This window comes from Halichoeres trimaculatus, unplaced genomic scaffold (assembly GCF_033239565.1).
Source record: "Halichoeres trimaculatus isolate MK-OKI-2021-1 unplaced genomic scaffold, fHalTri1.1 fHalTri1_scaffold_6, whole genome shotgun sequence".
NCBI lineage: Eukaryota > Metazoa > Chordata > Actinopteri > Labriformes > Labridae > Halichoeres > Halichoeres trimaculatus.
In genome coordinates, this window is record NW_027437184.1 from 18838597 (window position 1) to 18853437 (window position 14841).

Consider the following 14841-nt stretch of genomic DNA (forward strand, 5'->3'; position numbering starts at 1 on the left):
CTATGCCTGATTTATATATCCCTGCATATGCATTGTTCTGTATTACACAGCTCAGCCATTGGGGAAAAAGTACACACTGCTTTGTTCTGTACTCGTTCTGTTAACTATAACATCCTGTTCAGCTGCCAGCTCAGCCTTTAGAGTTGTATTAAAAAGCCATTACAGACTTGTGTATACGTAATGAGCCATAAAAGACTACTGCAGAAAATACGCAGATCTAATAAGCTTTGCTTTTCTCCCTGTGGTCTGGAACAGTCAGATGAGTGCACGAAAATATTTGTATGAGGTAAAAGGAATTAATTAGAACCAGGAACACTTTCTAACTACACTTTTTCTCAGTTTTAGTGGAAAGGGCTTGTTAGCTCCATCCTCTAAGTGCAGATTGTCAAACAACTTCTATCCATCACAAAGATTGATTTTGATGTGTTTTATTCACTTTCCAGAATAATTTACAGTTGTATGCAGGCACAACAGGGAAGATACAGATCAAAAAATCTGGATGTTTGCAAGCATGTTTAAATCAAAATCCTAAAACCACAGCAGGCTGTCATTTCAGTCAAACTCTTCACGCTCCTAAATATTAGGAACACTTGGTGAAACCTGACAAGGGTCTAAAAAGACCACATTTCCTAACTGACTAATGCAGAAACAACTGCACATTTTAAATTATTTGAAAAAAAAATACAAATTCATTAATAAAAAAGAAAAGAAGAATGGAACTAATGATGCTGCAAATTTACATTGCAATCGTTTAAAGCAGCCAGTTTATATAGTCTGTCTACCAAATATGAGCACAGAAGTCTGCAGGAAAAAGTCTCATCAGCCTAAAATAAGGTCCTTAATCACCATGCGTGTATTTACAACGTGCTTGTTGCAGTCTGTTAAAAGAAGGTTTCTCTGCACAGCGGACAGGTAGACTTGTTGCTGGAGGTGAACCATTTGTACTGAAAAAGATGAAGGGAAAAAGTATAAGAAACATAAACAAACTATAAAAATATCTCCAAGCAGACAGAAGACAGTCAGTGTCTGGCTTCTTAAAGAGATATTTGAACGTATCAGATTCTATGTGCTCCAACCAGAGGTGGACTGTGTTTGACACGTCATTGTGCAAGACCAACTACAGGTTTTTGCCAGTGCTGCAGTTCTTATTTTGATTTGATGAATGATTTAACGTAAATGCTACCTGGATGTTGAATGTAAATAGTTACTTTCTGCAGCAAAGGTACTAAAAATGTTGGAAGTGCTGCCTGTGATATGATCTGCACACATATAACTCACCAGACACGCCGAGTGGAATTTCTTTTTGCAGGTCCGACAGGCCTTCTTTGGAAGTGAGTAGTTGGAGCCATGGATGACAGAGAAGCAGATCATACAATCCTCTATTCCCTCAAAGCGTTTGTCCACGTTGTTCTTCCACAGAGCCAGGCCCTCCATTATGCTGCCGTTCTAAAAACACAAAGCAAATATTCGCAGTTCCATTGCAGATCCCCAAAAACATTTTTCTCCTATCACTCCAGCAGAAATATGATGTTCCTCCAGGCATCTGACACACTTTAAAACACAAACATCTCCCGTTGTGTTTGTATTTCTACCTGATGCGTGAGGTAGGTGCTCAGTTGCAGCATCCAGTTCCTCCACTGCTGCACGGCAACTCCCACACGCTGCCCACTCTCAACCGTGATGGAGCCTAAAGGATGGTTCTGTGGCAGCTGAATCACCAACTCGATGAAGATATCATCCACAGAATAGGTAGCGATCACCTCCCGTGCTGCTGAGCGGGCTTTCACCTGTTGCATCGGGATAAATAAGTAAACAGGTGGACAGGCAGTTGGTTTTTGCTTTCCAGGGTCTATCAGTCAAGAAAACAGACTTTTACTTCACAATCTAATGTTTCTCTGTAGCTCTGAGCTGTATCTATTGTATCTATATATCACACTAATGCTATCATCGCTTTAGGAGGAGTATAACTGCCAACTTACCGTCATGTTTTCAAACATTTGGGTGCTGGAGTGGACCGATGAGATCTCCTGGGCTGAGAGAACTGGACTAACATATTTAGTTGTGAATTTCTCCACAGCCGCACTCACTCTCTTCTCCTGGCTGTTCCACCATAGCCGCACCATGGCAGGCAGGTCCTGCACTGTGCTGTAGTAAACACTGCAGGCAAGATGCGGCAGCTCCCATTCAACATTCTTGATATCTGAAGGAATAAAACACAGGGTGAGAAATGTCAGGTTGTTAACATTTCACCACAATCGAAAGAAGAAGTGTTGCTGTATGTGCTACTTACTGTCGACAGCCAGACACAGATTATCTGTAAAGAGGGTTTTGGACTCCTTTGTCTCTGTCCCTTGGGCTGGGCAGATGGGAGTCTCAGGCATCAGTTTAAAGAGGTGAAGGAGGAGCTTGTTGAGAGAGCAGCTTCTCTTGAGATATTGGGCATAATGGGCCCGCAGCTGTAGATTAAAAAAACAAGAGCCGTTAATGCAGTGACAACACTTCAGAGACAAGAACACTAAAATACTCTCCACATGGAGTTGATAAACCTGTTTCTTTCTAAACAACAAAAATCTCTACTTGAAAAAGCAACGAGGACTGTTGTTTCTTACATGAGAGGGTGAGGATTTGAAAAAAGTGAGGAGTAACTTCCAGGCCAGCAGGTATCCCAGGATGCAGGAGTACTCGACACTCAGTGGCTGAACAACTGCAAACTCTCCTACTTGAAGCCCTGCCAGGATGCTGTCACACAGCTCCTCACAGGTTGAAAGGATGGCCATGAGAGACGCAGGGGGAGAACTAAAAACACACCAAAAAAAAAAAACAGAATTTTAAGATTAGAGAAACAAAATGAAACAATTATGTTCAGACTATTAAAGAAGAAAGGGACACACAAAGAATATGGTGAATGTTTAATGTGAAAACTCTAAAACACATTAAATAATCTTTTACTTACAGACACGGCTCATCTCTGTCATCATCTGACTTGTTCGTGTCTCCTTCTCCATCACACTCTGGCAGCTGAGGCATCACCCTGTATCAAAACGAAGCAAGTATGTTCATTTTCTTAACTTGAATATTTCCAGCATCCAGTCAGACCACTAAGATCCCCAAATATATATAACATATTTTATTTTTTTACTGCTAATTAAAAAAAGAGTGGATTGAACACGAAGATCTAACTATCAACATCCCTTACTTTTCCAACAGGTGGTAGACAGCAATCTGCAGAGGCCTGGCTTTAAACAGCAGCAGAGGACAGAAGGTGTTCATGAGTGTCTGGAGAGGCTCTGGCAGGTTTGTTTTCTGGTCTGCTATGAACTTTGGGGGCAGGGAGTTGTGTGTCAGCTGTTGCACAGGGACAAAAGTTAGAGCTGCACCGACTGACTGCAGTACCGCCAGAGGAAACACAGGGTCGTCTGGTTCAGGGAAGGTTTCTGCATCGAGACAACAGGAAGATAGATTAAGCTGACTTGAGTTTGGGACAAAGTCAAACATGTATAGAGGTTGAAACAAACTGTAATGTTGTCAAGTGGTGTCCAATAAAAAAGTTAATTCTTATTTTCAGCACTTATTTGATAACCTTCCAAAATACAATCCAGACACACACACACACACACACACACACACACACACACACACACACACACACACACACACACACACACACACACACACACACACACACACACACACACACACACACACACACACCTGTGATGTTGATGGGCAGTGGCAGCAGCAGGTTGTAGATCCCTTCAACAAAAAACTCTGTCCATTCACCAGTCAGCTCTGCCGGCAGCTTCTCCAGCACATCAGGGGAAGATGATGCAAAGAAGTGGTTCAGCTTCACGATCAATGCTGCATTCTCGCACACAAACAGCTGCACCCATGGGTTCCAGAGATGGCTCACATTTTCTCCGGCAACCTAGGACAGAAAGAGAATAAAATATACCCTCTTTGTGAAGCAAACTTTTTTTTTTTTCATTTGTCTTCTCCTTCCAAGGCAGCCTGGTTGCAAGAAGTTTTCTGTAGCTGATCCTGGGCCCTGATCTGAAAGTCACAAAGTGGCACAATATACATGATCTGTGTCTCACCTCCAACCAGGCCAACATAGAGCACAGCAAGAAGTCCCACTGGCTTCCCCCCAAAACTGTGGGACAGTGAGACACCAGCCAGGACAGGAAATGCATCATCTCCACCGTGAGGTTCAGCTGCTCTGGAGTTGCTTTGGACAGATCGCTAGAATACAAGGGTATGAAATAACATTTATGAATTCAAAATGTCTCAATTTGAGTGATATATAAACCATAAAGACCCACTGAGGACTTGTTTGAGTCATTTCTGTACCTGCCAAAGAGGAACCAGTCCTCCTTGCTGTTTCTCCACTCCATCACAGTAGCAAGGATAGCCATAACAACCTCCTCCTCTACATGGGAGTTAGCTTCTAGGCAGCACAGCAGCACCGCCAGACACCCGTACACATCTGTGACACAAACAGCCCAAAATAATTATCCCCATGCTCCAAAGTGCTTCTGCACTGAGGCGTGTGTGTGCAAGGGTGTGTATTCTAACCATCATTCTCTTGCCAGTTGACTATTCCAGCAGTAGCTAAAGCGACAAGAGCCTCTGTGTCCTTTTTGGTCATGGTGGGGCAGAGCACCTGGAGCGTGCTCAGTTTGCTCTGAGACACAGGGAAAAAACTGTCCAAACAGACAAGTTTGAACAATGTTGAAGTAACAGCTTTGAATCAAAAATTAAGAAGCTTTCAAACATTTCCAAAACAGCACTCACCTGGCCGCACTGCCATACAGCTTCTTAATGATGGCGCTGTGAGCTGATTCCTGATTAATGGTGGTGATGTAATTTTCTAAAGACAGAGACCAAAGACCTCCATCCTCCAATGACCTGCAGAGTAACAATACACACGCAGTTGTCACAGGTTACACAGCTCTTGACAAATGTCTTACATTCATTCACACTTTACTTTTGTTGCCTTTTATATAAATTCCTAAAGTCTTAAAATATTATTTATTATTGCACAAAATAAATGAAAGAACCTCACCTTGAGTAAAGAATCTCAAGCATAACGTCCACTGGAACAAGACTGTGGAGTCCCTCTGACAGGCCCCACTCAGTGAGTAGGTTGTGGTAGGCAGACACTAATGCAGGGCTGTACTCTACCTCCTTACACCACTGCAGGGCATACATCAGCTCAGAAACTGTAAAGGAAGCATGAACAATCATTAAAAAAGAAACAAAAAATAGTACACAACAGTTTGTCTTCCTCCTGGGTGTGTGTGAGGCTGTTTTCCAAACCGCCTACAACATACTATGTAGGCCTGTCACGATAATCAATAAATCAATTAACCGAACGATAAATAGATACGTCCTCGTGCATGCATGTTTGTTTTCCTCGTCTCTTTCGACCAAAGAGGCTAAATGAGAAGATGGCTCACAACGTCTATCTTTCCTAACATCGGGGTACGTAGGTTCTATAGCGGATTTAGCGGATTTATAGCGGAATGAGCATCTGTCAAAAATGCGATCTTTGGGGTGAAGACGGGGCTGCTCGCACTTACACACAGAGAGAGCTGAAGCGAGCGTCCTGAGGGGTAAGGAGGAAACACGCTAATATGAGTGATGGCACGAAAGATACAGTTCTTAAGCCGCCTGCCACAGTCCCAGTGTGGAAATATTTTGTTTTTAATCAGAATGAACAAAGTGTGAGCTCATGAACACCAACGAGCTGATATGTCGTATTTGTTTGAGAATAGTGGCGACGAAGAAGAAGAAGAAGAAGGGGAGGTGCAGCGGAGCCTTGTTCTTTCACAATCTGCTCTTACTGAGGCTTTTCGTCTGCAAAGTAAATAGAAATAAAAGCGCCAAATGGCGGGCGCTCAAAGACAGCTACATTGCCAAAGAAATGCAGCCCTTCAATACGGTTGAAAGCCAGAAATGTTAAAAATGTTTCACAGACAGTACGGATTGACTGGGAAAAAGTACATGTTACAAACAATTCAGGAACTGTATAAACTCCCTTTTATTTAGGCTATAGTTTTTATTGATGTGTTTTTTTGGAATTTCGTTTTTTCTTTAGAGACAGGGTCTATGTTTATTGTTTTTGATTAGTATTAATTATTTTCATCGACATGTATTTTTTTCTAAAAAAAGAGTCCATTTCATTTTCATTGTAATTTTTTCTCTCTTGTTCGTTAAATTTATTATATTTTTTGTTTAATTTATCTTATCCTGACCTTTAAATTACAGTTAAATACTCTTAACAAATTAAAGTTTCTTACTTTTGATATGGTGTACTCACTTTATTATCCCATTTATCATAATTACATCAATGAAAAAATTGATAAAAAATCAAAATAATAGTGACAATAATATCATTTATCGGCAATAATATTTTGGAAAATTATCGTCTAGCAAAATTTGTTATCGTGACAGACCTAATACTACGTGCGAATGTAGTATGTAGCAGGCACTTCATACTGCCTACTGCTATGTAGTATGACGGTTTTGTTGGGTCTGTTTTATAGCATACAACTCTGGTTTTAGTTTTGGAAGGGGGAGCAGCAGCTGATGATTTATTTAAACCTTTCTTAAAAATGTACAAAACAAACTATGGGTAGATCATGACATTTAGTATTCAGTTAATCATATCAAAACAGAATCATCATACATGATTTTTTCATGTTACGTCAAGTCATTTATTTTAAAAAAAAAAAACTGGAGGGGTTTGACTTATTTTTACACCTATTGGAACAACCACTTCCATAAAATCCATGTATGGTTAAAAAAGTTAACTATTGGTTTGTACGGGCTTTAATGAATTTGTAGGAGTAAACACATCTTTTACAACTAGAAGTGACGAGATTCACCGGTGTTTCTTTCTCATCACTTCACTTCTATGTCATAGACCGTTTGACGCTAATGTTGTTGTGTTGTAGTTATAATACTGACTCATCCCCATAGATGGCGGTAATTAACAGAAACTTGCTACCCACGTAGACAAACAGTGTTAGTGCCGTGCATTGTGGGAAACGGTAAGCCAGGTAGACTGGTCTGTTGCATACTGAGAAATTTTCCTGGATCAGTAGGACATCCGTGGATTTTTTCCATACTTCCCATTACAGGCTGAATTTCAGCCAAAATAATAGGTGGTTTGGAAAACAGCCTGAGTGTTGTATGTTTTTACCTGTATACTTCAGGTTTGGCAGGCTTGAAGAGCTGTCTGCCTCTTTGTGGTCACTTGGTGTAAATACAACAGTTCTGGCAACCTTCCCCAACAGGGCACCCATGCAGAGGTGGTCCGGCAGTTTCGTTGATGATCTAGACTTCCACATGTCCGTGGTGGGCTTTTCCAAAACTCCTCTGTACCGGTTGGACAGTAATGGAGTTTTAACCCACTGAAGAGTACAGAAAAAGAAGGAACAATGCTTTAATATGACCAGATTCCTTTCAGATTCATACTCAGTGTAAAGCTTGAGTTGTTATTTTCTGAGAGGTTCACCTGGGGTGGTAATGCTTGTCTCATTCTTGCCCATTCTGTCTGGTTGGGCGTGAGTGCAGTAAAGAACTGAGAGAGAAGAGAGGAGTCTCTTTTGCACACAGACATCATTGCCTCCACTATGCTCTGCACAGCCAGGACCAGAACCTGTAGACTACAGAGTAGCATCAACACATGTTAGGTAGAAGCATGGGACAGACTATTAAGATGTGAGTGGGCTGACTGGGCTTGTCCAGATACAGAAAACCACAAAAAATACAAGAACTCAATATGTTTTGTTACCTTTTGATGCTGGAAACAGTGGAGAGTTGCCTTGTCACCCAAAGGGCCGCATTCTGCAGGAAACCTTCCTCCTCAAACTCATAATCAGGTTGTTGGGTCAGGGACTGGACCCCGGCTACACACACTTTCTTCAGCTTACTTAAAAGTGAGTCTGTTCCAAGTAATATCAAGAAGTTTATTACACAGAAAAAACTTAATTTTCAGATTCACATGCACAGTAAAATCAGACAGAATAAAAATGTATGTGTGCACCTACCAGACAGGTGAGAGTGTGTTTGATCTTTGGCAGTGAACTGGAAGACAGTGAACAGGAGTTCCTCTGCAGAGCGGAGAAGCAGACAGTCTTGTACCGATGAGAAGAAGGTGGAGGTCACGTCACAGATAAAAGAGATAAGTGGCTCCAAGTTGCCCGTGTCTGACAGACTCTTGGCCTCTGACAGAGTAGCGTGGAGCTTTTCTAAGATCTTCTCCAAGTACACCTCGCCTATCAGAGGCTCTGTAAAAACCAAAAAAAAAGATAAACAGATACACAGTTTGCAACTGAAAAAAAAATCCATGAATTCTGTGTGCAAGGACTTAAAAAAAAATGGTAATTTTCTAAAAAACAGTAAAAGAGACAACCATTGAAAAAGAAGGAAACACTGATGGTGGTGTTTACCATTGTTGTGGTGCTTAGAGAGCACCAGGCTGATAAGCGTCCAACTGTGGCAGCTTGCAGAAGAAATACTGGAAGAAGTGCGGCCAACTTCACAGAGCTCCTTCGTCAATCCCAGGAGCTGCTCGCCCAGAACTGAACCTTTCAGCCAGTCTCTACAGCTCTTAAGAGTCTCTAGGTCTGCACATGCCTGAGAGGATAGAAAGCAGAGCAGCACAGTGGTTTATAACACTTGCAGTTTGATGTACGAACAGATAAACTTAAAGTGTCATGCAGGTGAATTACAGCCATACCCTCTGTATGATCTGCAGGATGATTCCCCACTGTAAATCCATCTGACAAGCAAAGTTAAAGGCAAGGTGTCAGCAAAAAACAGCAAACTATGAGTTATTCACTGTCATAGCTGAGAAACATGCACATCTTATGGTACCGTGGTGATGTGGTTGAGGATGCGAGTTGTCTCCTGCAAGCTGCAACAGTACAGAGAGCTGAAGACCATCTCCACCAGGTGCTCAGTGTCTCTGCGCCCCTTCTCAGCCAGCCACAGCACCACCTGGTCAAGCAGGAACTGCATCGCTGGATTTTTAATATTCCCCTCGTTGTGCTGCCCAGCCTCCTTTATTTTCTCATCCAGTTCAATCAAAGTCTGAAACAAGCAGAGTTCAAGACAAGTTCAAGCATCAAGAAACTGCAAGAGGAGTTATTCAACACAAAAGGTTATAGCAAGGTTGCTGGCACTGCAAATTAATGCACAGTGGTTTCAAAATGAACCTCAACTTTCTGAACAAATCTCTTCCCTTAAAACCCGGCAGATCCATCTGTTACACAGACTAATTAAACTCAGAGGAGGCCGAACAAAGATCAAAAACAACTGGAAGGGAAATTTTTCCAAGTTTACTACAGAACTCTGATCTTTTAAATGTACATGTTTTTCAGAGATCTGGCTCTTACAAAGAAAAAGTAATTCTCAAAGGACTCCCGAAAAAGATAACTGTAATCGTCAGATGCACTTTAAGCTGTAAGCATCAAATGTGACTTACACTGAATACCCTGGGAGTGTGGAAAGACCGCAGGAGAAGTGAGAGGAAAACAAGATGTTTTTCAGACTTTTTCTCATTGACATGCACCAGGCACAGCTGTGCCAGCTGGCACACTACATCCTCAAAATGCTGGGTCTGTGGGGAACCGAGCCCCTCATTCTCACGCCCAGACTCCATCGGCATAGGCCTCTCCACAGCATCCCCGTCCACTCCGGTTTTCTCGATGTCATCTGGCTTAGCGAAACAGATCTTGACAGATTTCTTCTTCTGGACGTGCCTTCTTTTTACTCTGTCAGGGTAACGCATTACCTGGAGACAGAAGAAGAATTGAGAGGAAACATATTTTGGCATTAGTTTTTTGTTTCACTTTAAATGCTTTTTAAGACAAAACAACTCTGGCAGCCGTATTGACCTGCTGTTTTGTTCAGGGAAGGGTGTTACTGAACTAAAGCATTCCCTGAAACAAACTCACCTGCAGCAGCGTGGCTACCCCTTCTAAAGCCTGTGGATCTGCTTCCTCGTTGTCCACATGATGCACAAACATCCGAGCGAGGCCCTCCCAGAAGTCTTCCAGGAGCCCTTTGAAGACATCCTTGCTGCCTTTTCCTTCATCTTCTCCGTGTAAACCTGCTCTCTTCTCCCAGTAAACAAGCATTTCCGTGACCAAGAGAAAAAGAGGACTAGCCTGAAGGGAAGGGTTCCCGAGTGCCTTCTCCAACAGGGGGAGGAGCTACAAAAAGACGATAAAACCATGTAAATGGGTTGGAACGTAGACAGATTCAACATTACTGGTAAAAGAGCTTAATGTTTTGTCCTACCTGCTGTGAAACCAGCACGGTCCGAATGTTTTTGTGCTCAGCTTCTTCCTCTGTATTGCACACAATGCAATACTTGAGGCACTCAACAAGAGAGGTCACTATAACTGCACTTTCTGACGGGCTCGTGGCTGCTCGTTCACTGGACAGACTGAGACAAAAACACACACTAGTTATTTCCTTCAGCTCTCATCGTGTCATCAAAAGGTCATAACTTTTATCCCCAGAGTTACTAAAAGCACAAAACTTTAAACCAAGAGAGGGGTGCACACATGCAGAAATACAAAATAAAAGTTACCCTTCCATGAATGAATCAAAGAAGGTGGTGTAGAAGTCCAGGGTTGGATCAGTGATGTCTCTGGGCAGCTTGCTGAGGAGCGGCATTAGATTTGGGTGGAGAGCTTTTGCCATGCCTTTACCACCTTCTTTTAATAAAGCCCAAAGTTTAGGTAAGAAGCCCTTCTTGGCATTCACATGTGTCCAGCAATCCTGAAACAGAAACAGTGTCACACCTTTACAACAGGTGCTGGTTGATATAACCACAACTTGTAAGACCTCTCTGTCTGATTTCACATCAAAAAAAGTTACAAACTAACACACAATAGCTGAAGAAACCCCTGCCTGAGCATGACTGTAGATGTTTGTCAGGTAATGCATTGAAAAACAAGCTTACAGGAATCGTGGACACAACATGAAGGACAGCTTCCCACACAGGGGGCAGCACTACGGGATCTGTGTCATCAATGCTGAGGAGAACAGCAGGGCAGAGTCGGGCTGCTTCAGCCTGGACCAGTCCTGGAGTGAACTCACACAGAGCACACACCATCTCAAAAAAGGCCCCTCGCACCTGTGCATAAACACAGAATTGGAATGAGAGAAAATTATGTTTACATGACATCACTTGTGAATAGTAGAATGCAGGTGGCAGTTCACGGCGCCTTTTTTGATGCATTTTATCACAACAAAACTGATCTCAATTTAAATTAAAGATATAGGTATAATTATCTTAGTTCTTTAATCTTATTACTTTTAATATTAAAGATAAATATTTTCAGGTAGAAAATATTGAGAAATAAAAGACTTCTCCTTGATTAACTCAGTAACACAGTTATCAAAACTTGTTAAAAACAAATCAATCATGCTCCAGTACCTGTGGTGTCTTGTGCTTGCTGTACTTCCAGAATTTTCCAGAGCTGATGAGATTCGCCAGTCTATGCTCAAGGGCTGTCCTGTCATCAGGGAGCAGCAGAGAGAGCAGTCTCTTCACCCCCAAAAGCGAACTGGTCAGCATGCGCACATACTTAGCTTCCCTTTCTTCCCCCATCACACTTCTAAAGAACAGAGTAGATCCAGCGTCTCAGCACATCTCTCTAAGAACAGTTTAATCCACAGGAACCATACAGTTCTCAAATGTTTACTCACTGGGGATCACTCAATGTGTCAGCCGTTTCCTTTAGCAAAATATCTTGAAGCACCTGCAATACAGATGTAACAACTTTACATTAAGTTTTGCTCACTGCACAACACCCCGTCTGCACTAAAGTGAACTCTTCTAACTCACATTAAGGATCTCATCCTTGCAGAAGCTGAGAGCCTCAGGTTGTTTGGCTGGAGAGAAAGCAGCCTGGAACGCCTGACAGGCAGCAGAGGCTGCAGGTGTGTAAGGGTCACATTGGGACAGAATCCAGTGGCCCATCAGGCTCTTCAGAAAGGGGGCCAAACTGCGGCGCACTTTCAGCACCAGCTGCTCAAAGGCCTGCTGGGTAGCCTCTCTGATTCTACGATCATGATCCTGGTTAAAAACAATGACAGAGACAAAAAAAGGCACTTCAAATATTTTCACTTAGAAGTGTTGAAATGTTACTTTTAATCTGGGGCACTTCCCCTATTGGTTTGGTGGGATGAACTGACGTAAAGAATATGATTACTGAAAGGGGTTTTGATATAACCATCTGATCATCTATTTCCAAGGATGTTTGGAGGATAATCTCCTTACCACTGATATCTTGCAGTAGATTCTCGGCCAGTATGGTAGGACCCCTTTCACCTCTTCAGCATCTCTTTCTTGGCACATGGAGCCAAAGTCTTGCACTGCCTGAGTGGAGCACAGCGCATTAGCATACACCACACGTACAGTCAAAACTAGACATAGCCAACATGGAGTGCCTTTTCAACAGGATGGATTCTGGGACAACAAAATTAACTGAATATTAATCCCAAATAAGTGTCCGATAACTCTGTTAAAGTTGACCCACCTTAAGTCTGGTGACAACATCCCTCTTAGAGAGTTTCCTGAGCACCAGGCGGAAGTCGGCGTCCACCAGATTGTCAATCTCCTCTGCCCCGTGGACAGCGGGAACGTAGCTCAGCTCTGAAGTCAGCGCTGTGTCAAAACCTACAAAGCCGGGGATGACACCGCCTTCCCGGGTGAGCACCTCAGCGGCCCGGCCACTGCTGGAAGGCTGCAAGCAAATGTGAAACATATGGTTATCAAAACTCCAAAACAAGTGTCATTGTTCGCTAGACAGAAACGTTATAACTGAGACTAAGCTAAGACTGATAACAGTCACAGCAGCGTTAGCTTTAAACAGAAGTTAGCACTGACTCGTGCTCAGGTGAGTTACCGCTACCCTTCTATTGGTATATCAGGTTAACTCAATTACTAGTTACTTACCCGAACATTTCCTTTAGTTCGTTGTTTATTCTTACCCCCCATGATTACTCATTTAGGGCATAAGCCTCCAAGCTAACTTTGTGGCCACTTGTGGTGGTGCTCAGTGATAAAGAGAAAGCTACCGAGAGTTTAAACGCAAGAAAACCAACGATATCCGGTAGCTTTCAAAATAAAGTTGTTTTCGTTGATTCATTATCATGGAGTGACCCCTATGGGATTGACCAGTAATATTCTGTGGAGAAACATACATTTTTAATAATAATAATAATAATAATAATAATAATAATAATAATAATAATAATAATAATAATAATAATAATAATAATAATAATACATTTTATTTGGAGGCACCTTTCATGACACCCAAGGCCACCTTACAACAAAAGATAAAAAACATTGTAGAACATCATTTAAACAAATCATCAAAATAAAAGCAAGTGAGGTGCACAGTGTTCAATTAAAGTGAGTCACAAAAAAATGCCAAAATCCTATTTTAAATCAGACGCAACACAAAGGAGATAACAAATAAGAATATAAAGGTGATGAGTACACTTTGCAAAACAACTTAGAAATATATATATATAGAAATAAAAATAAAAAGCATCAATAAATTAAAACATAAATAAGACTGTCTTTAAATGAGTTGTGCCTTTAATCTTGAGTTCATGAACAAAGAGAATGGCACTATATGCTAAAGACGGATGGATGGATGGATAAGCGTTTGAACTGATGGATGGATGGACAAATGGATGGATGAACTTTAAAATATAAACCAGTCAGAGTACATCTGAGTGAAATTTCTCTGGATAAGGGGCAGAGGATAGTGACCTTTGAACAAACACTACCTCAAAAGATACGCAACAATAGAAAATAAGAAACAGAAGTATATGAGCAAATTGTACATTAGGAAATGTTATACAGTAACACATAGGCATAAAATACACAGCAACGCTTGAGCGCTGTAATCAAGAGCTGGCTTAAAAACACAAGAGTGAGTGAGGCAGCATGTTTCTGTGAATTCAGTAGTCTAAAAGAGAATTTCTATGCATGATTAGTAATGTCACGCTGCTCTGTTGATCAATGACAGGCCATAGACTCTCTCATATTTTATGCACTTGCTTTTTTTTTGTTTCTTTTTTTTTTTATATCACACTTTACTGAACAGGAAACCAAAACAGAGCTAGTGCTAAATTGTTCGTACTTGACACGAGCTCTTTTACTTCCGGTGTGGACTTCTTCGCGTTGGAGTTGTTTTGGACTAATAAGCAATGTGCGCTCTTTACTGCCACCCATGGATAAATTATATAGACTGCAGGTCTTTAAGTGACCATCTTAGGCCACGTTAAACATAGGAAGGGGTGGGAAGTCGCTCGGTCCTACTCCTACCAGGAACAAAAATCCCTAAATGTTATTGTAATATCAGTTTCCCGAAACACCTTTAATGTGAAGGGCAAATGAACATGTTGAGGCTCCATCCTCTCGTTTTATGACAACAATAGGGTATCACACTAATAAGTCTCAGAACCAATAGACTGTTAAAAATCCATGTATTACCATTACTATTATGACACAAAATTGGACAGAAACAAATTCTACAGGAGTAAGGAGTAGGATAACTTTTTTACACAGCTGAAATGAAATTTCTGTGACACTGTTGCAACAACAAAAGTAATATTTGAGTATGACTCAGAACGGGTTTTACCCAGTATTTGCAATCCTGAAGCCTTGGGACATGGAGAAACTCAAAGGTTGATAGAGCAGTATGCTCACATAGATAGGCTGTGCAATACATTGTTTACCTATGCAAAACAAACATATAAAATAAATGTCATGAAAGGAGGTTAAGAAACAACAAAATA

General features: G+C 41.5%; 1 protein-coding gene across 1 annotated transcript; it reads right to left on the reverse strand.

The window, feature by feature from the left end:
* Nucleotides 1-428: 428 nt before the first annotated feature.
* ltn1 (listerin E3 ubiquitin protein ligase 1) lies at nt 429-13112 on the reverse strand. The gene is made up of 32 exons (XM_074672775.1): nt 12983-13112; nt 12564-12770; nt 12305-12403; nt 11870-12100; nt 11731-11783; nt 11459-11639; nt 10982-11155; nt 10607-10797; nt 10312-10459; nt 9966-10223; nt 9494-9802; nt 8884-9099; nt 8747-8788; nt 8457-8643; nt 8055-8294; nt 7799-7949; nt 7520-7670; nt 7205-7415; nt 5063-5219; nt 4792-4905; nt 4573-4700; nt 4348-4483; nt 4095-4239; nt 3712-3925; nt 3197-3434; nt 2954-3031; nt 2610-2796; nt 2291-2456; nt 1980-2200; nt 1593-1787; nt 1279-1446; nt 429-944 (listed from the first exon to the last, which is right to left on the reverse strand). Exons 1-32 carry the CDS (start codon nt 13022-13024, stop codon nt 882-884), a joined length of 5301 nt encoding a protein of 1766 aa, XP_074528876.1. The 5' UTR covers nt 13025-13112; the 3' UTR covers nt 429-881.
* Nucleotides 13113-14841: the final 1729 nt, after the last annotated feature.